Source organism: Alosa sapidissima, chromosome 14, assembly GCF_018492685.1.
Source record: "Alosa sapidissima isolate fAloSap1 chromosome 14, fAloSap1.pri, whole genome shotgun sequence".
Classification (NCBI taxonomy): domain Eukaryota; kingdom Metazoa; phylum Chordata; class Actinopteri; order Clupeiformes; family Clupeidae; genus Alosa; species Alosa sapidissima.
In genome coordinates this window covers 27,901,426-27,927,631 of record NC_055970.1, presented here as the reverse complement: position 1 = coordinate 27,927,631, position 26,206 = coordinate 27,901,426, and the positions used below count along the sequence as shown (strand labels likewise).

The window sequence follows — 26,206 nt, the reverse complement described above, 5'->3', positions numbered from 1 at the left end:
TGAGAGTGCAAATCTAATTGAGGGAACACAAAATAACCCCTGTAAAAATAATTGTGAGGGTACAGAAATATAGCTCAGAGGAAAAAATCAACACCTCAACCCTTAAGATTCCATATTTGCCTAACTCTATGACTAAAGAAATGGAGAGTATAGCCCCAATTGTATTAACAATTGTATTAACTACCTATCCCAACGTCCTTGGCGTACGCGCGTCTCAATCGTATCTGCTTTTGATTGGTGGAATATTACTACGTACGGCGCCTCCTGCCCTGCCTGTTTCTTGACTGTAGGACTGCACAACCAGCAGCGCCCGTCTACGGAAATTAGAAATTCTTTGGTTCAACACTCCGTGCAACACTTGATAGCTTCCTGTGGTACCGCCCTTTGGGTGAGTGGATCTCACACTGGGAAGATTTCTTGGATTTAGCGTAGTGTCAGCAAAGTCGTACTGGGGTGAGCTCACACACTAGGAGAATTCTAGGTAAGAAAAACGCATTTATTTTACTGTACGATTGTGTTTTAAGTAGCCTCGTTTGGTGTTGACTAACTTGCTAGCCATGCTAGCTGGCTAACTGGCTAAGCTGCCGTTGCCAGTGTCTACCTCACGTTCATACAAGGGCACTATAACGTTAGCTAACTTCTGCACTTGCTAGGAAGGTGTTCTCAGAAACATTGATTTGTGATCTGTTTCTTTTGTAGACATCAACACATTACTATTATTACAACGTACACATATGACAACTCGCGTATACCTTTCTCAATAACGTCAAGTTTAACGTTAAGTTAACGTTACCTTCGTTATTGTGTTTGTGGCAATGCCATGGATGAATTGTTGTAAACCGCTATGGATCATAATGTGTGAACCATAAGGCGACATAATCTCAGTTTTTAGAAACAGCAAGCCAATGAGCGTATATTAACTTGATTGATTTTCCTGCTAGTCTACCTATCGTATCATACCACTATTATAGCTATAAGTTATATGGGACGTTATAAGTTATATGGAAGATGCGATTCAATCCCACGTAACGATGACCAATGACTCACTCGACTGAGTTAGCTAGCTTCGATAGTTTGGAAAAATAAACAGTCCAGTCATTCAGCCCACAGTCATTAAGGTGTTAGACCATTGAATCAATTGAGATACATAAATGTGCATAGTGGATAGTTCTGGAGGATTTTTGTGCGAAATCATTTGACTACGCTTGTCGCTAGCTAAGTGACAATGTTAGGCTAGCTAACGTATTAATGTAACATTATTAGTGTATTGGACGAGTCCGGTTGATGGCTGATAAATGGTTGTCGCATCTTGACCCTGTTGAGTTATCCAAAAGAAGCTTTCTTTCAGTTAACTTTGTTTCATTCTTTTGTTTTGTTGGAATGGCCAATCCCCACTTTCGAGTGAGACATGTCTGATGTGCGAGAACGCACGAGCTCTTTGCTGAATGGAATTCCATACTCTTCTCGCAACTGCTGAGCGGCCGCGCAGTCAGACATTAGCTGTTGTAAATGGCGAATATATGCACCATAGTTATTGTGTCCGCAACCGATATTATATAAATATAGCATTTGACACTTCAATCAATTCCACGGCCCTTCTTACGTTGCGTCGCCAGTTTCTATGAAGCGGTTCATCTGTGCCGCCGTCCCAGATATACAAATTATGAATTAGTAGGTTACAGATACATTGAGGACCTAATCGAGAACAATACTACACTACACGATCTCTTTGTCTTGTTCTTTTATAATTACCCATGCTGTCGAGATAATGCCAGAATTAGTTCTGGGCTAGGGTGTGGTCCAACATAAGAAACAAGGGCGAGGGAGCTGTATTTAAGACGCACCCAAGAAATCTGAGAGCTTCGCTTTTATGTAGTGTTACAGCCCTGCCACTGGAAAGAAATACAGTGGTATGGTAAAATGTATGTTACTTGCATTGCGTATTTAATTTGGTGTCTGTCGTCCTCCATGTAAACAATGAACCCTGCAGCTAAACAATATGCATTGTAGTCTAGGCCTATTTCTTCTCAATTGTATTCAGAAGAAGCAGTCTTTGGTCATAAAGCCACTAATCTCCCCAGTAAACAGGTTTGACAGCATCATTATATCAGTAGAGTGATGTGATATTACTTGAATACATGTGAATGATCTGACATTCACTAACATGATCACATTGACACATTGATGCACATGTATTTGATTACAGCATGCAGACCATTGATCCATGTCTTAGGTGTGGCCCAAGTTTCACTTGTGTGCACCCTGTTGGCATTAAGCCCTGTGTGCATGTGATGTGGTGATCATCTGTCTCCTTCATGTCTTGTACCATCATCATCTCTCTTTTGTGTTAGTCTGAGGGTAGGGTACGGAAGATGAATGAGGATGGAAGCATGCCACTCCAGAGAGCTGAGGAAGGCTAATTTTAGCCTTACTCCATCTGTTTGGTGTCATAATGGGGAAAAAAATCCCTTGTTTCCTTCCACAGTTGTACAGAGCCCCATAAGAATCCGGGTGGTATTCTCCCCCCCCCCCCCCCTCCCCGAGTTGTTTTTGTGGTCTCTCACAATACATTTGCATTACCTCGCCATATTTTAGCTTGTAAATGCAATATTATGTCTTTATTGAGAACACAAACGTGTTCAACCCAAAAGCATTGCAAAGTAATAAAAAAGTAAGGAGAGGAAGCATTACTTAGAAAAAAAAAAAAATCATTTCCACGACTCTTAATAATCTGCAGGACTGGGGGCGGGACTGTTACCCCCCCTCCCCCACAACATTCCCCCCAACATTCTAAATCATTTTTATACATCAGACTGTTATGTCGCATAGTCATATTTTACATCATTTGAAAGCTTGGTCTCTTGGGAAACAATACATGACAATCTTTTTTCATGTAAAATATGTGTAGTGCTTTACATTGTCAGATTAATCTAACTATGTCTCACTTAAATTTAATCAAAAATGCCATCCTCCCCTTCCTCCGCCTTTGGTGCTTCCCTGCCTTCTAGCTGCAGTGCATATCCTTAGCAATATGCTAGATATAGCATATTGGGTCTTGACATATTCATAGGAATCCATAGAAATTGAATAATCATGTTATTTTATCCAATATTAGTTGTGCAGATGTATAGTCCATCTTATACACACCAATTCAATTGAAATAGAAATGGCAAAGATTTATATTTTTATGTAATTATTCCATATTTAGTGTAGTCATTCCATATCAGAACCCCTGAAGTACAATTCAAATGCAAGCATGAAACTTCAAAGTGTTACCAACTGCACGCAATTGGATCAACCAATGTTTACTGACTGATTCCGGAATTCGACGCAATTGGGTAACACTATGACCAATGTTTACTGACTGATTCGTTGCAGTGCTGTCGTCATCTGCTTAGCTCGCCTCATGGCCCGCATATATCAGATACACCGATGTGATTGATTCATCGCGATGCAAGGGGTAAAAGTAACGTGCATTATTACTCATTGCCAGAGTGTCTCGCAGAGACTGGATTTCCTGGGTAGGCCCTTGGGGGAACATGTTTTGTATTAAGGAACAATTTCCACTGAAACTCAGTGTTGGAGTAATGTAGAAGGTCTGCCTTGGACCAGGGAATGTTGTAAGGTAATGATGAATGCACATTGCATACAAATCTTTTGACAAAGGAAACATGAACCAAATGTATGATTATTACAAATATAGTTTGCTGTTTTTGTTCCCCAAGATGAAACTGTTAAAAGTGAATAAGGGCTGAAGGAAATTTTCCTAGCATTGAGCATTTTGTTTATTGGATTTTATGAAAGGACGCTCAACACTGTACTGTCCAATTGCAGCTGATATGCACTGGATGTACACAGTTACATGAGTTGAGCAAAATGGCGTTCCATTGATCACATGAGGCATTATCAGCATTCTATTGGTTGCAATATAGAACTTATCTGTGTGTGTGTGTCAGCAATGCAGATTCCTTATCGGGTGTCCAGCACACACTGACCAGCTGGCTACAGTGGGGGAAAAACAGTCCTAATATTTCATTACATCAATAATAGACGACTCAAAAAAGTCACACAATGTGGAAATCCCTTCAAATTCAATGATTCTGATACTTGTTGACTGTATGGAGTAGAGAGCTGGAGTTTAAGATGCTGACATCATCTGTATGCATCACAATAGGTTAAAGAAGGATGGGCGTTTCCTAGGGGTGGGCAATATATATCGTCTGCGATAATATCGTGATTGTTGTTTTAACGATGTGCAAATTGACATTATCGAGTATTTAAGTTACTTATGGGGAAGAAACACTTGAAATCACGCACTGAAGACTTATACATTCCCAGGAGGTGTATGCGGGAGAAGTGCAGCAGAGCAAGTGTCACGTGATCACTAGTGGGTCACAACGTTGTCCCACACACGCCTAATGTTTATTTTGTGCAGCGAAAGTAGCCTACTTGGGATTTTATGCGGCTTCTGTTCAAGTAGCATCGATGAGACAGTCACGTTTTTTCCTACACGGTATTATATGGAGAGAAAACATTAGCCTTTGAGTATTTTAATAGTCAGTTGTAAACAAAGAACTATTCTCATGTAACTCTTTTGTAAATGGACTTAAGTTCGGTCTAAATATCTACATTTACCGATTATTATTGTGGGCAGCCATGGCCCACTGGTTAGCACTCTGGACTTGTAACCGGAGGGTTGCTGGTTCGAGCCCCGACCAGTGGGCCGCGGCTGAAGTGCCCTTGAGCAAGGCACCTAACCCCTCACTGCTCCCCGAGTTCTGTAACATGGAATGCTAGCCTACGTGATAGCTCTTAAACAAAACATAGAAGGAAATAACTGAGATGTACTCTGTTTATCTGCTCTTAGTTTTACAGTGAATCCTATTTAAAGGTTTGAAAGGAATTTCAGCTTCAGACTTTCTCTTGGGAAACTGTTAGGCCTATTTATCTTCTCTAATGTAGCTGGCTAGACCATGTCATTGCCACACACACAAGTGGGGGCAGAATTGAAAATGTGTGACGTGACAATGCATTGGTTGATTTGGTTAAAAAGTCACAGATTAGGTTATTGGTTATTATTGTAATGATGCTATTTTAATAAATAACGCAAGGATAAAGGATATCGACTAATTATCGTTATCGTCAAAATCACAAAAAATATTGGGATATTATTTTTTGTCCATATCGCCCCCCCCCCCCCCCCCAGCGTTTCCCTGTGTTTGCCTTGTTCTGTAGGTAAACGTGTCCCTCCTGTTTTTTGACGGTAAACAAACGACTTTCCCGTAAGAGCATTATGTTCTGGTAGATTAGACTGGTTTAGCTCTACTGGTCGGCTGCAGACGTAGGGCCAGCCCAAACCCACTGACCTCACATCCTTCATTTTTTGCAGGTGCAAGTAATATTTCTAGCATGAATCCAACTTTATTGTGTCCTTGGAGACATTGTATCATAAATTGTGTTGTTGGAACAGCTGGAATTACTGCAGCCTGTATGTTACTGCTGCAGTGTTGTCTTCGCATAGTGGAAAATGAGCCTGAGCTTTTGATACGAATGGAGTTGTAGAGCATAGAAAACTGTCCTATACTGGGATTAAAGCAACTTTCTCTGGGCTGGGTTTTTAACTTCTGATCGTTTTAGAAAGCAGAAGCTCATCTGCAGTGTTCATGTATTTCACAAGCACAGGGGCATGGCGTCATTTAAGTTTGGTTTCTATCATAGTCAGACTTGACTGTTGTCCAGGTCCATTACAGTTTGTAGGAAATGAAGAGCGTAAGCTTTCGCTAGCAACGTATGTGTGTGTTATGTTTGGGGACTGGAGCCAGGCGGTGATCTAACCTTGGGCTGTCATTGCAGTGATCACAGTGGTTCACAGTCAGGCCTGCCTGAAGTGAGTTACAGTGTTCCGGGTCCCTTCATGTTTACTATCACAACAGCCCTTCGTTTGCCTCCGAGTGCCACGTGTTATTTTTCCATTTTCACCAAAACTGAGTGTTAGTGGTGTGCTCAGTGTAAGCGCCACCCTGCCCTCAAACAGCCTTCCCACATGACCTCCCTCTAAAGCACATAGGATCAAGACCTCCTGGATGACATATGGTATACCGTCACAAGATGGTGTTTTTGGGATTGAATTACACTAGGAAAGGCAGTTGGGGTTTGTATGGTTGTTGTTTTTTTCTCATCTAATAAAAGAGCGCCCTGTAGTGTATTGCTGTGACCAATGAATGATGTGGTGTTATGCAAGAGCACTGGTTGCATGTTTCATGTCCTCTGTCATCGCGTTCTGAAGTTTACGATTCTCCTCGTCTTCGCCATGATGTTTTTATAGAGAACTGCACATTTAAATGTGATTTATTTTTTTTTTTATGCTGGCTGCAATGTTGCTGTAATAGTTGTTTTAAAGGCAGTGTGTCACTTGGAAAGAATGACCTTTTCAGTGCCCTTGCGTGTATTACGGCAGGCATAAAAACAGTTCTCAGTGCGGCAATGGGAAAGGAGCTTTCAACTAATGAGATAAGTCGGGTAGTTTCTGTGTTCATGTACTAGAGGTAATGAGTAACACATGCATGAACAGTGTCCTGGTGCGTAGACCCCCCCACCCCCACCCCCCACTCAATTGTTGTGTTCCTCTTGTGAGATGAGCTGCAGGAAGAGTGGGGTTCAGCATTGGGTCACCAAGGGATGGGAATGAGATGTTGTAAGAGGGAGTGTTCCAGCGCAGGGTCAAAGTGTGTGTGAGACAGGCCGCTTGTGGCTGGAGAATGGCAAACATCTGCTGGAAATGTGGAAAAAACGAGCTCATTCTTGACAAGTGACCATGGGAGAGAGTGTCTAGTATATTCTCTCTGACTCCCCATGCTCATCTGTGATCTCCGCTCCTTCACTTAGTCGTACTCTATTCTGCATTGTTGTCCTGCTGTGTACGCCTACTGCTCAGTCTTGTCAAGTAATTCACTGTCCCCTTTATTATGAATTTTGCAAGATTAATCATTTTGAGGGGGCATGCATGTTTGTAATTTCTAACTGACCCTAACTCGGCTTAAATCTGGAGATATTTTTTTTTACTGAGCATGAACTGAGTGTGACTGTCCAGAGAATCTGGTACTTTTTTTTAGCATGAATGCTGCCATTGTGCCTCAGACAACTGTTAAAGAGATCAGTTTTGCCAGTGACCTTTCATTCATTCTGCCTTGGTTTCACGCAGCTGATGATCAAGAGTGCTATACAAATTTTAACCACATGCCTCATGCCTCAGATGGAGTGATGGCAAAGAGATATTCTTATATGTTATACCCTCTCACGGTATTTATTTTTCTTTTCATATTAAGGAATCCCCCCATCTCTGGCTTAACATTACCAGACGACTGTATCCCTGCAAATATGGCGTTGCCATTCAAGAAAGACCTGGAGAAGTACAAGGAGATAGATGAGGATGAGATCCTCGACAAGCTCTCAGAAGAGGAGCTCAAACAACTGGAAAATGCTCTGGAGGAGATGGACCCAGAGGTAAGGAGCACAGAAAGATGAGATGTTGTCTTCTTCTCTTCTTCTGGTCTGCAGCCTTGCTGGTTGACTTTCTAAGGCCTATGAAGTTGCACTTGTTTGGAGTCTCACACAGATGTGCCCTGGACAGCCCAGGATTTGTTTGTTGATTTGCTTATGCAAATACCTCTCAGGCCTCTTGAAATGTTTGTTATTTATCATGAATAAACTTGCCAAGGCAAAACCATAAGAGCAGACCATTGTGTTTTTAATAATTCCGGGGTTTTTTTTGCTTCCAGAATGCACTGTTGCCAGCTGGCCTGCGACAGAAAGACCAGACAGTGAAGCAAGCCACAGGACCCTATAACAGAGATCGGCTGCTCAACTATCTGGAGAAGGAAGCCCTGGAATACAAAGATAGAGAAGACGTTGTGCCCTTCACAGGGGAACGGAAAGGTGAGCCTCTGTGTGTGTGTATGTGTGAGAGAGAAAGAGAGAGAGATGGAGAGAGAAAGAGAAAGAAAGAGAGCTTTTCTCACCATCAGCACATACCTGCTAGAGTGAAATGTTTTCTGGTTTGTTTGTGTCAGTAGCAGTTTGTAACATTGTAGGATCTAGTGTGTGTGTTTTTCAGTCTTCTGTTGGGCTTTTAGTTTTAGTTTAAAGTTGGGCATGTGGGACTGAGTGAGTGTTGCTGTGCATTTGTGGCAGCTGGCTGATTGGTGTTTTCTGAGGATGTGTGGGCTGCTCAGCTTCTGTTGTAATTCCCACTCTGCTGGCACTGCAGGTATTACCAATGCACCCTCCGCCTCCTCTTATGTAACCAGCTGCAGTGTCTCTCACACACACATGCGCACACATACTCTCTGAGAGAGGGGAATGAACGTACAATGAAATTATGGATGAGGTTGGTAACTGGAGATTCTTCGATGGAATCTTCTAAAGCAGCACATGCACACTCTAATAGAATTACAGTGTTTCCACCCTTACTGATGTCTGACTGCTGTCTCTACTAGTTTGCAATGCGAGGTTTCTTTAGCCTACACGCTCACAGACATAAAGAGCTCTGTAGGTTCTCAGACGGAACAAAGAAGCGTGTGGAACGAGTAATGAATTTTGAGGCTGTTCCAGAAGCTCCGAGTCTGTGTGTGTGCATATGCAGGCAGATGTGTTTCAAGAGTCTGCCAGAGAATATACAGTCGTGGGTCGTATTTTGTGTGTGAGAGGGGGGGAGAGAGAAACAGACTTTGGTGCAAAAGGATATACACACATGTGAGAGATACGCCCAGAAATCTTGGTGTAATGGAACGCTGTGTTCTGGAGTTTGTCCAGAGGAATTCCAGAGTGGTGAGTATTGGTCCCTGGTGATGCGAGAGGGCAGCTGAATTAAATAAACGGCTGCTGTCAGAAATGGACCTCTGACACATTCCTGCCCTCTGCACTCAGGACACTCCAGCCAAGGGGGCTCCTCTCTGGCCCTGAGCTGGACGCTGCCGTGGCTCAGCGTGGAAAGCGGAAGCTGTGGCGCTTGGGTCTAGTCCCAGTCCTTTCCCTGTCCCGCTCTAAAAACACAACGATGAATCGCCCGCTTAAAGCCCAGTCACAGATAAGTGATTAAGGTGATTTGAGATTTAATTGTATTAACAGAAAATGACTAGTGGAAAAAAGAGCAGAATTATTACTGGTTCTTGGGTCTGACTTTGTGGCTCTGAGAACTGAGAAACTGAGAACAGGAAATGAGTAATTTTCTCCTAATGTTGTCTTCCTGAAAAGAGTCAGGGCAGAGACGTCATAGCACAGCACTGCAGGGGTTGAAGCACTGGGTGCCTGAGGAGGTGAAATCATTCAAGGACTGCAGTGAGCCTGATTTGTGAACGCTCACTGTCTCTACACTCCTCCTCTGACGGAGGGGTAGGTTTAGTGGGGTGACCACAAAGGCCCCTCCTCCTTTGGTCCAGAAACCACTCTATCAAATTCCTGATTGATGAATGATTTGTGCTATGGAACTACCACTAATGCAGAAAATGTTTAGTTGGTATGTTTTTTTGAAGTAAACAGCAAATGCTTTAACCATAAGGCATGAGTTGTTTGGCTGCTATTGGTGGCCTGTGAGACTGCAGGGCATTTTTCTCTCTGCTATTGGTCTCTCTTGTTTGTTTGCCTTTGTGAGCCAGACCAGTGACATTGATTGCTGTGTAATTGTTGTGTGTGAGGGGGAAACAGGAAGTGCTAGCCCCCTGTGGAATAGCCACCCCTCTCCTGTTCTGCAGTGCAGGCGCAGGACTCTGGGCATTTCCGACATGTTTAAAAGTCCTCTCAAGTTTATGCCTGAACTGATGCAGTGGTCTTGCGTTGCATTTGTTTTGTGCTGCGGAGCTATGGCAACACCCTCACTCTCTGTGCTAATGTCTTGCAAACACAGAGTCCTTTTATTTTTAAAAATGCTAGGCTATTTCAAAAAGCTTTGTTCATTGTGTACTTGGTCATTTCCTGATCCAGCAGGGTTTCTTGCCCTTATATTGTGTTGTCACAGGCAGTCTCTTCTTGTATAGAGTTGTATGGAGCGTGCAGCAGCGTGCAGCAGTGTCCGAGTCTCTACCATTTGAACTCTACTCTTCCTCCCTAGGCCTCTGGCCGCACTGCAGCAGCCATGAATAAAGCTTAACGATGACAAGGCTCTTCAGCGGATGCTAATCTCCGCTCATGAATCTCCCCATCCGCAGGCCCCTAGCGCAGCTCCCCGGTCCACGCCAGTACTCTTTCACGATGCTGGCCAAGGGAGCAGGGCGACTTCCTTCTCCTGGAGAGCCAGAGAATGAGGGAAACGGCTGAGTAGAGGGAGAAATAGAAAGAGATAGAAAGAATGGGCCATCTGTCCATCACTGCAGGGGAGAGAAGGGAGAGGCAGCATGTGTAAACTCAAAGGGTCAGTTGTAGCTGAGCCACCCACTGCAGGTCACCATGGAAACCTGCCAAGCTCTGTCCAGCCTGGTCAGCTACTAAGAAAAGAGGGACTCTCTCCCTTTTAACTCTGTTTTCAAAGCACCAGAGAGATAACATACTTTAGCAAGGGCAACACACATCAAGGAATCTAGACAGACATATTCCTGTGCTTAACAAAGAGGTGCTTTCCAGCGGAACGACTGATTGAATTGAGGACACATGAAAGTGCCCTTTCCTTGAAACGGCTGAATCTGCCCTTGTTCGCCGTGTTCCCTTGTGGCGTCTCGAGCGACTGCTCCTCTCCGCTCCCAGCGTCAGCTCTATGGAATCTCGGTGCCATCTCGCTCAAACATCCTCACAGAATCATGGGCACTCTCAATTTCCATGTCCTGTCAGAATGGGCCTGCTTTCTCTCAGCTTGTCCCGTCTTGACTTTGCAAAAGGGTCCGCAGTTGGTTTGACTCTTTCTCACGCCTCTCGGAGAATGGCACAAGTAAACCAAAGCAGTATCCACTCCCAAGATTAACGAGGGCTTATGTCAGAGTGCATCAGGAACAGCAGTGTTTTATAAACATAATTTCAGTCATGCAGTCAGTGTAATTACTCTAAATACAGTTTTCTCTCTTCTTGGCAGGGGTCTGCTGGGGGGGTGCACTCGTAGGGGAAACTTCCCCCTGCTGAGCTGAAGAATTACTCATTCTGTTTTCCCCCCACAGAAATAGTTTTCCACCTACCTCATCCTTTTGTAGGCTCTTGCTAAACTTGATTGGGCCATATTTTCGGGTCCAAACGTCGTCTTCTCTTGTATGGCGGCATGTTTGTTGATTTGTGGCATTCCTGTACATGGCCATTATCCTTTCCATTGCATTTTTGTTCCTGTTCCTGGGAGACCTCTTGTGTGTTTCCTGAAAGATTCAGATATTGTGTCTTGATGGAAACTGCTCTGGAGGCCCAGTCTCTAGCTTCAGATGCCAGTCACAGATAGGAGAGAAGGGTGCGCACACACACGCACACACAAACACAGGAATGTCCACCCAGTCCTGGGCCGGGCTCTCTGGAAACGTGCCCTCCATGATAAGACGTCTGCATTTTAATCCATGTCTTTTCGTGTGGTCAGCCAGGATCCTGTGGAGGTTGTACCACATAAACGGATCCTTGGTCCCCTGGATAATTAAATCCATAGGTCCTGGGGCTAAATTATTGAAGACCATAGTATTGATAAGCTCTGACGTTACCGATACTTTTTAGTGCTTTGGAATAAAATAAATAAATAACAAATACAAATAAATTATTACATCTAATGGACAATGACGTTATTTGCCCAGGTGGCCAAAAAGGCAAGTCACACCACAGCTTTCCAGCTTGAACTGTTGGCACCCAAGGGATCACAATGCTGCTAATTGCATCTCCTGTGTCTTTTGATCATTTCAACCCAGCCCTTCACCAGGGTCAGAGAGACTCAAGATGAGTGGTATTTCAAGTATTGTGTTATTATACTGTATATTAATATAAAATATTCATGCTTGGTCTCTAATTGATTGTTGTTATATGGGCAGCAGACTGATCATGGTTTCATTGCAATCTGAAATATTTGCAATAGTTTTATAGCCCAACTAGTCCAATGTGATCTCTGCTGGGCTTTGATTAATGGGGTATAGTGTTATCTTAGGGCCTCATAGGGATTGGTCACTGGCAAATGTATTGGAATGAGTTTCAGTGTATAAAACCAAACACCTAAGAGTGTTTGTGAGCTTGGCTTCTCTTCTCTGCCCTGCTCATCTACTCTTTCACACTCTTTATCTCTGTCTTCCCTTCCCCCTTTTCTCTCACTCATTCATCCCAGGTTTGGTTTTGTGTTTACTTGACATCTGTAACATTTAAGCTACCGTGTATTGGAGTATTAAACTGTTCCTCTCATACATATAACTCTTGGTGTGTCATGCCCTTGTGTTTAACATTTGTTTTATAAACTGTTTAGTGATATTGTAGGTCTAATTATGGAGTCAGATTACCAGTGTTTTCTACAGAAGTCACAAGTCTAATGCATCTTACTGTCCCATAAAGTTCTGACATGCCTGAACCCTCCCGTCAGCTGTTTTCTGTCATTGATAACATTTTGACGACCTTTACACACACACAATCACACACCAACTATGCTTGGTAGTCAGTAAAATAAAATCGTACAGAGGAAATGGCCAATCAATACACCTGTTCAAATGATTGTTATTTTTAAAATGCATGCCATTCCTGTAAAAAATGTTATATATTACATGCCTGCTGGTATGCCTGCTTTAAAATTAGGATGATGGGGGGGGGAAAAACATCATTCCAGGTAAGCATTCAATAATGAATACTGAATATTATATTATATAATATAATATATTAGCCTTTAATTAATATGCAGTAAGCATAATTTAGGCATGGCTGCATGGGACATTTTTACAGATCAAAATGCCATGTGTTTAATTAAGGCCATATGTTTTAAGGGTGTCACGATTTCGATTTTATATCGAAATCGATCGAAATTACATCTCAATCTCGAACTTCGAATCGACGATGCAACCACACCCCCAATGTCACATCCAGCATGTAGGCTATGCCAAGACGCACAAACATGCACGCACGTGCTGAACTGCAGCGTCCTACACTCCTCTAATTTTAGGCAGCAGCAAGTTAAAATATACACATCAACCTACCGAAATCAAAGCCCCTCTTGCTACTTTTAAATCACCGGTGTGGAAGTATTCATTCATTCACGTCAATTAAAACTAACTTAGTCTACTCAACTGAGCAAGTGAAAAGGTGATCTAGTTACAGTCCAAATTTACTTTAAGGTTTAAAATGCACATTGATAAGTACATATTCCATGAACACTAACCTTGGGTCTCTTCGGAGTGTGCTGAAACAATCAAATTATCATTCTGTGTTGTTTCATTTCACTATGTTCACGTCTCTGTTTTAGCCTAATGTTAGTTCTGTTTACATTACAACCTCATGGTTGGAACGTTTCAAAATAAAAAGCGGTTTCAAAATAAAAGCCCCCCGAAACAGAAAAGGAAAAGGCCAAAAAAAGGGAATAACATATAAGAAATGCATTAATAGTAATATTTTAAAAAAAGATTGAAAATCGAATCGTGACTTTAAAATCGAAAATTACATCGAATCGAGGATTTGGAGAATCGTGACTCCCCTAATATGTTTATTGTTAAGCTTATTGAATAACTTTCTGATCGAGAAGACCGACTATTTTGTGAAATGAGCATCATAGTATGAAATTTGCAACAATGTGACTCCCACTACCACTATCTCTGGTAGCCTGTAATAAGTGACATCATGCTCTGTCTGCCACTCGTCTGTAGCTGATCGAATTATAAGCCTAAAGCTTTGAGTAACTTAAGTATATAGAAGACAAACCATTTTCTCATCATATGAGATTTGCAACGATGTGACTCAAAAACAGTCTTAGCACAAAAACAGTGGTAGCATTAGTGACATGTCGCTCTGTCTGCCACTAGTTGTCTAGCTGTGTGGCTTTCTGAAACGTCCTTAAATTCGGGACCATTAGCCTATCGCCTGTTTGAATTTGGGACCTTGCAGTCGGAATTGTCATTGGTTTATTTAAAGTCTCAAGTCCAAAGTAGCCTGGGATATTCGATGTGTCAGTTTATTACACATCATTTTTATGTAATTTTAAAAAGCCACTGCATACCCGTGTTTGTTGGTGTGTTGTTGCAAAATCTGTGGAATCATTTTATGCAAGCAAACTGCATACAGGGAGTCTTCATTGTTGATGTCAGACATGATCAGCATCCATGCATCTTGATTCAGTGCTGCCAAAACTCTGCTTACCCTCTGTCTCTGTTCCTGTGCTGTGCTGTGTGAGAGGGGGAGTGGCTACAGTATAGCAGAGAAAGGCAATGTCTGCTACTTTTACCGATATATTCAACAATATCTTTTGCATTACACCTGCCCAATTTGAAATCAATTGGACAAACGGTTCGAGAGAGATGCGACTTAGACAGACAGATAGATGTTCCTGTCATTTATAGATAGATAGAAGATGGATAGATGGTGATAAAAAAGAACTAATAATGAGTATCAACAAGAGTATCAGTGCTGATTAAAATCTCTATGCCTGCGACTTCCGTAGGGAAAACTTTGTTACTTACAAAATACGTATAATGCTATCCTGTTCATTTAACGTGAGCTATTTCTTGAAGATGGAGGCAGCTCCTATCAGAGAGGCCCCAGGGAAGCTTGTCATCGGTCAGTGCAGTGTACCCAGTGTAGGTGCTAACATGTCCCCAACCACCTTCAACAGCACCCAGCTTCATTGTGTGGGGTGGTCATGCGCCCTGGACATCACTGGCTCGCACTGCAGTAGACGACTATCTCTATCTGCACAGAGCTGAAAGTCTATCCCCGTAGATCACGTTTCTTCAAATGAAATCGACTCGCAGACACAGTAATGATCATGGTGTAGAGAAGCTGTCAACCAGAATGCAAAGCACCAACCAAGTGAACAGCACATCCTTTAGTGTGGTGCTCATCTTAAAAGCAGATGTGTGTTTCCATTTGAAAGTTCTTTGAAAAGTGCTCTGCAAGCAGTGAGTGACATCAGAGATATGAAGCCTGTTGTAGGTCTGAGTTTGAAATCTTTAACCCACACTCCCCGAGCACTAATAAAGGGACGTGGAGTGTCACCATGGTTATTCCGCTACAAAGCAATTTGCAGAAAGCTATGACAGAGAGACAGTGAGGGGGGGTTTGGGTTCCACAATGGTCAGCATGTTCTGGGGATGGAGAGGAGAGCAGCACGCAGCTGGGTCTGGCACTAGAGTGAGTCACTCTGGAAAGCCAAGGCTGATGGGAAATGTGATCGCATGTTGTGGTTTCTGCTGGCTTTGCTGTAGGAGCTCGTTTCTGGTTTTAATGGAAAGTGTGTGCAGTGGACCCAGTACAGATGATGCACTCCGGCACCAGATGTGAGCTGTACCTCAGCTTGATTAGTTTATTTATTTCAAGACGCAAAAGACTAGAGCAGGATGAGGTGGAATAGAATAACATCTTTGCAAAGTCTTTTCTCTTCCTTTTGTTTGAGTTCAGCTCTAGTATTTGTCTTCCTTTTTAAAAGCTAAAAAAGATGTGCGCTTATCAGACACAGTGAACTCTCCTCCTGTTCTTTCCCCTGTGAGTTTGACAAATAGTGTATTCTAAGCATTAACACATGACCTCAGGTGACTGACAACTTGGGCAGATTAAGATCTTCTTGATTGCCTCATTTGGCGCAACTCAACATTAGTTTTGGTTCTTCTTGATATTGGATGAGCCAGGTCCCCATGGTGATGTCTTACAGCTGACTGGGCTCTCACAGCTGATTCTGACTCGGACTCATGAAGCACAAAACAGACACGCTGTGTGTGACAGCGGCCCTTGCAGAATAGAGTCTTTGTGCTTAAGCTTAACCATGTGCTTACAGCCTGATGCAGTTGATGTGCTCGTAGTGAAACCACACAGGCCACTCAGGTGAAAAAACATTATTGCGTGTGTGTGTGTGTGAGAGAACGTAGACTTATCGTTGTTTTCTTTCCCCCAGGAAAAGCGTGGGTGCCCAAGCAGAAGCCCATGGAAACCCGACAGGAGGATGTGACGACCCTTGACCCTGAACTAGAAGAAGCTCTCTCCAGTGCCACAGACACAGAGCTCTGTGACCTTGCAGGTAGGAAGATTGAGGGAACAAAGTGTCTCCTGTTGTGCCAGGACAACAGTAAGACATTGTATGTCCTGCAAGTTGAACATTTAAGTTTAAGAAACAAACGGCCCACTCACATAGACAGACCGTGTGGGAAAGGGGGCAACCCTAACAAAGGACCCTCAGTTGCCAGCCTAGCCATTCCTCTTCACTTGCTGAGGGACTCTGGAGTCAAAGCTTTTAGGGAGTCTAATTCAGTGGACCTGGCTGCAGGGAGGAGTAGACGTCTCTTTTTTTTTTTTCCACTTTTGTTGTTTGTCTCTGATGTCAGTTGTGCTTGTAACTCTGCAGTCTGTTCACCAGAGCCTTTCAGTGCTCTGTGTAGAGAAACTGAGAAAGCCCCTTTTAAAAAGCCAGATCGAGCTCCCCAGGGCGGCCCCCTTTTTAATGCAGCGTTCCCACCCGCAGGGCCAGCCCACGTCTCCTTTACTTTTGGGTCTGTTTCGCCCCCTCGTGCATAAAAATACATTTCCACATGTCTGTTATGGAAAACAATGGAACATCACCCCACCCTTTAATCCACTGGGGAAACACACTACTGCTGCTCATCCTGTCCACACGTCAGCTTGTGTGTTCTCTGTCAGCCCACTTACAGATTTTGAGGACAAACGATGGCACCAAAACTCCATCAACATTATGCTTTACATACTTATGAAGATTTATTTTTTGTGTTTGTGTTTCTAACAGCGATCCTTGGGGTGCACACACTAGTGACAAGTACACAGAGCTACGATGGGACCAGCAGTAAAGGCGGTTACAACAGTGAGTACGCCACAGTTCACTGCATGTTTTACATTTTAAAACTCCTTGAATCCTTGATTACACTACTGCCAAACCCTTTCCCAATATCTACTACCAAAATAATGACTTCTACCAGGGTGTAGGGATTACCATAGAAACCTATTTAATCTCATCTTTCATGGTAGACATCATCAAGGGTGAAAAAGTCAATCCTGTTTTTGATGAGCCGCCCAACCCGACCAACGTCGAAGAGACGCTGCAGCGGATAAAGTCAGATGACTCCTCTTTGACGGAGGTCAACCTCAACAACATCAAGGTATAGTACTAACTGCAGTATATGCTCTGGGTTACAAGCCAGATATCTTGCTGTGCAAAGGCTCTAACACCACAGTGTTCTCTTCTAGAACATTCCTATACCCACACTGAAGGACTTTGCCAAGGCCATGGAGAAGAATACGCATGTGAAGAAGTTCAGCCTGGCGGCCACACGGAGCAACGATCCCATCGCCGTGGTAAGCTGCGTCAGGGGAGAGCTGTCTGTAGGAGCTCTGCCATAGCCGAGAAATAAACCAGCTCACAGTTGAAGAACAGCCTAAGCTTTTGTGTTTCGGTTTCACTGGTGCTGTATTTACACTGCAGCTGGGCTCTGCTGATCTTCTATACAGACGTAGAACTTTACCAAACCCATTATTACATACTGATTGCTTTCTTGAAACACTCTCAGAAATATGGTGCCTATGAAGCCCTTTCCAAGACTTACTAAAAGAGCTCTGTTCTGACAAAACCTGTCTTTCTTCATGAGCCTGTTGGGATTTATGGATGAATGGGCACATTTACTGGCCCTGCAGGTTCACATCCTGTTCCCTTGGGCTGTGTTTACTTTCACATTCACTGGCAGTGTAACAGTGGGACATCATGAAGTGTCTTATGTTTCCTCTCTCTGGACAGGCATTTAGTGACATGCTGCGAGAGAACAAGACCCTGAAGAGCCTCAACCTGGAGTCTAACTTTATCACCAGTGCCGGTGTTCAGGCCTTAGTTGAAGCCCTGAGGGACAATGACGCACTCACAGAGATCAAAATTGACAACCAGGTATTGACAGCATCTAAACATTTTTCGCAAAGAAGTTTTCCTATTTTTACCTGAATGAACTAGTCATTGACATCCCTAATCAAGTGCATTTCAATTATACTGATTTCAATTTAAATGTGCTTGAAGCAAAGCTAGATTGTTTCTTTGCAGGGGACCCAAAAGTAGAATTGAGGCCTGTATTGAATGGTATTTATGATTGTCGTGGCAAGTACAGACAGGTGTTTTCTACAACATGATCTGTGACGACTGAACAACAACTGAAATTACTGACGTTTTGGGCCAGAGAAGCCACTCTATCCTGCGTACAGTTTTATGAAGCAGTTGAGCGCCTTTCAGGCTGACCCTCTCCTTGTCTGTCCGTTCCTCAGCGACAGCAGCTGGGAGCCAATGCAGAGATGGACATCGCCAAGATGCTGGAGCAGAACACGAGCATCATCAAGTTTGGTTACCACTTCACCCAGCAAGGCCCAAGGTCCAGAGCAGCAGCAGCCATCACCAAGAACAACGACCTGGGTAAGAGCACCGCTCTGAGGACCAGAGCCCCTCACCTCTCACGCCAGACACACATTACCTGGCAAACAACACATCATTGCTCTCTCTGCTGTCACTTTCTAGAGATGCCAACTGTGGACTTCATATCTCTGGTTTCTATGGGACATTATCTCTGTGTTTGCTGTATATGACATGATAGATGGGTAGTTAAAATAGTGCTTCACTTGAATCACTTGATTATTGAGTATACGCCTGAATCTAGGTTAAAAAAAAAAAAGTAAAAGTAAACCACCCCCAGGAAGTCATTGTGTAGTCTTGTATGGGCACACCCTGTTTTGGCAGTAATTGTTTGTATCTGGTTGTGTTAGCCATTTAACAAACAAAATAAAACATTTCTGAAGGATTGGAACATTTGAATCACTGCAAACTAGTGCAGGATGTGGGTGAAACTGTCCTACCACTTGCTATAGAGCTAGACGCATGTACTGATGTACTCTAGCTCTGCCAGAGATCAGGCAGCTTTACTACAGTATGTATAAAAGCCCAGATGGTCTTCCGAGAAGGATGCCGATTTATCAAATTAATAAAAGACCAGGAAGACCATCCATTAATAATGGAACACTAATCGAAAATTGGGTTATTAACTGGAGAAGAAAAAGTTTGTGTAAAAATAGTTGCCACCAGCAATAAATGTGTTCATCACTTTTTGACTAACCGTTCAACATAACTTGAAGAGCGTTATTCGACTGCTGTTGGGCCAGACAAGTAATGGGATGTGTGGGAAAGTGAGCTGGGGATTCGTGCCTTAAGTCCCTGGTGTTCAGTCATTTCCTCCCTGATGAGTTCCTCCCCATGGGCTTCTTCAGGGCCATTACACAGGCTGGCCAAGTTCTAGTCTCACAGACCTTTAAATGAATCTGGGGACAGAGGAGAAGGATCTTTTGTTCTGTCTGCTTTTGGAAGTCATCCTAATCATTTAACTGCATTACAGACTCTTGTGAATAAGTGATTGTTTGTGTTGTGGATCTCATTGCCGTGGTGAAGACTGAAGCCCTTCTGTGAAACTGTTTTGTTTTTGTTTAGTTTGTTTATTGTTGCTGTTTGCATGTCTTCTCTCTGTTGAAGCCCTGCAGCTGCCCTGCTGTGGGTGGGGTAATGACCTCACAGCACCCTCTGCGGCCTAGGTGTCCAGCTCAGACAAGACGCCTATTTGGGGTGGCCCCTGTCACGCGGGTATCTGGTTTGCGCATGGTAGTGACCATTGGCCCTGAAACTGGAGCATGCCCTCTTAACTGTGTTCCCTAACAGTGAAATCTTGCCGTGTGTGGGAGTAGATATTAACCTGGCTCACGCTGAAAGGCCTCTATTTGGATGCAAAAGCATTTTCAGATTCTGACTAAGTATGAGTTGGGATTATTTTCAGGACTACTGCTGCTTGCTCAAAGAAGGGTTGAGCTGATTTTCAGACGTTACGGTAGTACAGGCGCTTGATCACACAGAAACAGCTAGTCTAGATTAAACTGAAGACCTTGAAGAAGTTGCAGCATCTTTGTTATCTCCACCAAGGAGGTTATTTTTTCACCTGTGTCCGTTTGTTGGTTTGTAAGCAGGATTACACAAAAAAAAAACTACTCGCTGGATTATCATGAAAATTGGTGTAAATGTGTGGAATTGGCTAATGTTGTTAAATACAGCATTCACATTCAAATACACACATTCCCAAATGTACCGTTTGCTGAGTTACCAAGTTTCATGAAAATTGGGTCAGTAGTTTTTGCAACATCCTGCAAATAAACTAGCCTGGAAAATCCAGACCCTGGTAATCTAGAAAGATTAAGGGTCTGGCCACGAATAATGAAAATGGCCCAACTCGAGGGGCGGCACCAAGCATACATTTGAATATCTCACTGCACGCAATTGGATCACACTACGACCAGTGTTTACTGACTGATTCCGGACTTCGACGCAATTGGATAACACTACGACCAATGTTTACTAACTGATTCGTTGCAATGCTGTCGTTATCTTTTTAATTCACCACATGGCCCGCCTATATCAGATACACCGATGTGATTGGTTCCTCACGATGCAAGGGGTAAAAGTAACATGCATCATTACTCATTGCCAGAGTGTCTCGCAAAGACAATTCAAATTGTTCTTTTTTCGAAACCTCTGGATTTCCAGGGTACAAATAAACAATTAATAAATAAACAAACAAACAGACATGGGTGAAAAGGAAACCTCCCTGGTAGAGGATCTGTTACAAATCTGGTGAGGTTGGCACTTCACTGAGTGTCCTTCTCATTGAATCCATTATTTAGTGATCTCATTGAGCAGAATGAAATCGAGTCAGGTGCTGTATGTCTGGGACTGCTATAATATACTTATTAAGTTCATTTCTAAATGTCATTCTTGTTAAGCCTCTGTGAATGCAGGCTCATATAATTCCTCATATCATCTCAGACATCGGTTAGCTTCTGACTTATGGTCTGTTTTTATTACAGGTCACAATTCACAGTGCATGTTTCAATTTCACTAGTTTGTCTTTGGTCTAAATGTAGTGAATACGTTTTGTCCAGAGTGACTCTGGTGGATCTAACACAGCAGCATGGGCTGGACACAGCTGACCCTCACAACCACAGGCAGCTACGCCACACGCCCACAGATCTCTTAAGGCAACACGATTGGGTGCTGAGAAATAACCTGACCAATATCTCTGTCCTGCTTCTGCAGTGCGCCGGAAACGAATGGAGAGGGAGTAGACATGCTGTGCGGCCACCCCACTCCGTCCCCGCCCGCCCGCCCGCCTGCCTGCCAAACCTCCCCCTGCCCCCCCGCTCCTCCGCCCCGACTCAACTGCACCTCCCCAGTCTTGTGCCAAACTCTCGGAGCAACAAGGCGTCCTCAACAACCAGAGCACCACCATGAAGAAGGGAAATAACTGGAACAGCCCTCTTCTTTTCTTTGCATTTAAATTTTGTGTTTCGGTTTTTGCTGTTATTATATGTTATATATTATCATTCCAGCTGTGATATTTTTTTTTTTTTTTTCAAGAGTTGTCATTCCATTTGTTTTTCATCATTTTCTTGTCTTGCTTGTGCGAGACATTTTGGCTTGTTAATGTTTTTGTTAATTTGGGTATTTCTTTTTTTCTGTTTTGTTTTTGTACTCTGCTGAAAACTAGGATAGGATGATTACAGCTTACAGGACTGTAGAAATCCTTCATCATCAGTACATGCTTCTAGCTCTATAGAGCCAACTTTTAAGATCACGTTTAACAGGAAGAGTAAAGAGGATATTATTGATCCATCCAGGCCAGGTGATAACTGGACCTCTCAGGCCCATTTCTAAAAGCTGACCTCTAATGACCCTCTCGGGCTTCACTGCAAGAGGTGGGAAATGGAAGCATGCTCTTAGACTGAGCTTTGGACATCTTTTGATGAGTGCTCACGGGGCTTTGTGGCTGACTCGGTGTAGAGATCCAAGTTTGAAGTCTTCAGTGTATCTCTGCTAGTCTCAGTGTCAGTAGGGAGAGACCGGGTTCCTATGTCTGGCACATGAGCTTGGACTGCTTCATCTCCTTTGTGTTCCACAGTGCAACTGTGGGTGGAGGGCAGAAGCGCATCAGCTGCTATGGTCAGTGACGGAGGACTGTGACTCTGTCAGACACCTAGGCTTGACTGGACATGTCTGCTGGTTAAATACAGCACAGCCCTCCGTGCTGGCGTCAGCACTGAGCAGTCTTATCACTGCTGACTGCCCCACCTGTGGTGTGTTTATCCGACGTGTCACACTCACACATATGGATAACGGCACAATAGCTTTCAGTGTTGGTGTGTGTAAGCGAGAGTCTGTTTGTGTGTGTGTGCGCGAGAGTGCATGTATGTGTGTGGAGTGAAAGTGAAAAGTCAGAGAGATAGGGACTGTGAGTGGACGTGCGCCTATAGAGCAGGCTTTACTGTTGAACCATAGTCTCCTCTCTACTGAAGTGCCCTCGCTGTTATACGCTTCTTTTTAATCTCTTATGGGTTGTTTTCCCCTGACAAGGGACAAGGGAACTAGACAATTAGGATCTTGTTTGATTTGAAGGATTTTAAATGCTGCGTTTAGACCACATGGTAATTTTTAAAAGGAAAAACAAAATAAATAAAAAGAACAGATCAGGTTAATGCGTTTCAAATGAGTAACCAGACTAAAGCTGGTCTACCTATGCCAAAGACTGATGCAGCTCATGAACACTGGTGGTCTCCTTTAGTTTTGGATCTGGATTGTACTTTTACTATTTTTGCTGTAATGTCTAGCTTAAAGGATGGAGGGAGTTCCATTCAGAGACAACTGTGGTAATAATTGTAGAGCTAAATGCTGGGATAACCTTGTGGACAAGGTCTCTGGCCTCCCAGGCAGTCACACCACTAAGGCGGAAACAATTCCCTCACACAGATACACATACACTCTTACTCTCGCAAACACACACATACACATTTTGTGTTTCTATATAGGATGCTAGCAGAAGTATGCTGTTCTTTTATGTAAGAGGTCAACAGGAATTGGCTAGATCTTTTTTTCACAGGAACACGTGAGCATGCTTTAGATGTGAACACTCAGACCAATTTAGCATTCCATTTTATTGTTTGTTTACACCTCTTTTTGAAGAGAGATGTGTTAACATAGCCTTGTGGACCAATCAGCACGTTTGTGATCATGCTTGTCTGTTTTTCTGTCTGTCTTTTGTCTGTAAACTTGAGCGTATGTATTGCAATTAATTTTTAAGGTTTTGTACATCTGTGCTTTGAGCCATGATGTCAGGTGTTTTTGCTTTTTTTTTTTTTTTTTTTTTCCCTTTTCGGGTAGCTGGATCATGCTTATATAAAACACACGTGAGTGAAATGGCCCTTGCCCTGTGAAATGTCTGATCTTTTGATGTGTAATATAGATGTCCATCTCAAGACCTCTTCACAGAAACTCCTCCCACCCCTTCGTATATAATACAAATATCTATATAGAATAATAAATATCAGTGGTAAGGCACTCTCCGCAGATTTTTTTTTTACCTTAATACTTCAACTCTGGACTCAAGAAGAGGAAATATTATGTACTGTTATTAACTCCATGGCTCTGTGGCACTGTAAAAAGAATGAAACATTCTGAATAATAAATGTTTTTACGTATCACTGTAGTCTCCTGTATGTTTCCCTCATGCTGTGAACACGTAGCTGACAGAACTTAAACTGTCATTAAAGCAGTCATTCAAAACTTGTATGCTGTTGCGATTGATATGTAAAATTGTATGTGTACCATAAGCAGTGCAAAAACGTCTGTCCCTGCCGTTAAGAGGGAGCTTTCATGGTGATTCCTATAAAGTCATATAACATATATATAGCTGGGGAGAGCCTGCAGGTGGTGGCTCTCTAATTGAATCCAGTCTCTATGATTGTTTGCTCATGCCTGGAAGATGATGTAATGCAGCTATGTCATCCTGTGCACTTTTGCCAGAACAGAGAGAGCACTGCTTTATCTTAATACTGCGATTGTTTGGGCCCACGTACTGAACTTTGTTCCAAACTGAGTTGACCGCCTCAAATGAGTTTGTTTCTACTGACCATTAGAAGAGACGAGAATAGCACATTTATTTTTATTTTTTTAAAGTTGTTTGTATATGAAACTGACACCCTAGACTGATACATATCTCCAGTGTTGAAAGGGAGTTCTAGCTGTTAGAGAAGAAGGGTTTGTAACATGTGTTAACGCTACATGCAAGCATTTGAGAAGACAGCTTGTGGTTATAGCCATGTGTGTCACATTGATATGAATTTAAATGTCACAAAAAGTAAAGTTTATCTTGTGGTGAAGCTAAGGTGCTTACCCCTGTGAAACCTAATGATGTTATTGCAGCAGCAGCAGCTGTATGCGTAGGCTACTTATGTGGCTACTTACGCCACATATTGGTAGTTAACTGCTGTCACACCTTAAAAGGTCAGTAAAAACTGTATTGATTGAATGCCCAACATGCCCAAAAACATGTCGCAACAATACCTACTGCTGTTCTTCAAAGGGAGGGCCTGTATCAAAGCTGCGTCTCTGAGAGCATGACATCATCTCCGGTAGATATGAAGGCAACCCCACCTCTGTTTCAAACAAACAAAAGCCACATTCACTGCCACCTGTTTCAGTGGATTGGCTCTCACCACACACTTACCAACCTTATATAGTAATGATAGGAAGTTCTCAGTGAATTCAGGGATTGGTGTGTACGTCGTCATAAAATATATGATCAAGTGAAACCTTTCTGTTTCACATCATTATAAGGGAGGGATCTTTGGGTCATAATACACAGGGTAACTTTTTGAGCAGTGTTGGGCAACCAGATAACTGGTCCTGAGTGTTGTGATTGGATGGTCATGACAATTTTCCAACTGATAATGAAAGTTCTGTAGAAAAATATTTTTGCTCATTGAGCAATACTGAATCGATATCTAGGAGCATTGCCTTGCAACATTGCTCAAAAAGATGCCTTCTGCATCATCAGCTTCAGGGTATGGCTGTATATTGTATATGTGTGTGTCCAGACAGGCCCTGGGGTCATTCACATTCACAGTAAACTCATAAAGTCTTCTATAAAGTCTTCTACCCCCCCATACCCCCTTCCATATGCCCCCCCCCCTTCTCCTTCCTCATAAATGCTGTGCAAAACATACATTCCCTCAACAGAATACATACAAAAAACATATAGTGGACTTGGATGTAAAATTTGGTCAAAATTAAAATCAAGTTGATTAAATAAAACTGAGAGGAGTGAAGTCATAGCCTTAATACAGCATGCATTTCATAGGCCAGAACTGAAATTGTCAGGAATATTTATGTAGATCTTCCTGTGTAGAAAAGGAGCAAATCTTATTTTGACAAATGGCTGTTTTACTTTGGGGACACCCTAGAGGTCTGATTTGGTAAACACATACCAGTCATCTGCAGCTTCTTATGTGGAGTAACTGATGCAACATTGCCATCTGTCAGTAAGCGGTATTAACTACAAGTCTGATGTCATAGACCTCTGAAGTTCGCCTACAAAAAGGAACCAAAGATACCTTGAATTCTCCTTGTACTGGGAAAATGTACTTTTTGGTTTCATTCACTATAACACAAATCTTGATTTTAATTTTGACCAAATTTTACATCCATAAGTCCAAATTTCAAAATACCTAACTTCATAGAGTTGTCCATTCACATTAAACGCTATTATTTCTACTATATCCAAGAAGGCTGTTAAAACACACACACTATTTGTACTTTTCAAATGCTATAGGGTCATTCCACGTCAATTCAACCAGGGCCCACGCACTAGACCTATGTACCTATGTTACCCAGGAGACACATGTTGAGATCAATATGTTTTAGAGTTACCACAGCGCCACCTCTAGTTGTATATAGTAACTTGTGGTAACGCTATACAAAACATATTGATCTCAATGGTGCATTTTGCCCATGTTCAGGGAGGAAAATAAAAAAGAAAGATTTGCATAAGACAAGTCAAATTGGTGTTTTTAAAAAGAAGGGATCATGGAGAATAAAGAAAAATTGTTAAAAAAATCTTTGTATATTCCCACAAGGTGTTCTAACATGCCGCCTCAAAGAAGCCTGTTGCACAGAGAACAGTCCCCCCACCCCACTCAAGCATCAAGTGAAAGCAAAACGCAGATGCCACAAACAAAC

General features: G+C 42.8%; 1 protein-coding gene across 2 annotated transcripts; it reads left to right on the top strand.

The window, feature by feature from the left end:
- The first annotated feature begins 306 nt into the window (after positions 1–306).
- Positions 307–23,670, top strand: tmod2 (tropomodulin 2). 2 transcript variants are annotated; one of them, XM_042061229.1, is made up of 10 exons: positions 307–481; positions 7,326–7,503; positions 7,779–7,935; positions 16,019–16,141; positions 16,862–16,936; positions 17,101–17,231; positions 17,320–17,427; positions 17,864–18,007; positions 18,376–18,520; positions 21,233–23,670. In XM_042061229.1, the coding sequence occupies exons 2-10, from the start codon at positions 7,378–7,380 to the stop codon at positions 21,259–21,261; spliced, it is 1,038 nt and encodes a 345-aa protein (XP_041917163.1). In that variant the 5' UTR covers positions 307–481; positions 7,326–7,377; the 3' UTR covers positions 21,262–23,670. The 2 variants fall into 2 exon arrangements, with proteins under 2 accessions (XP_041917163.1, XP_041917164.1); XM_042061230.1 differs by lacking the exon at positions 307–481 and adding an exon at positions 3,570–3,625.
- The last annotated feature ends 2,536 nt before the right edge of the window (positions 23,671–26,206 follow it).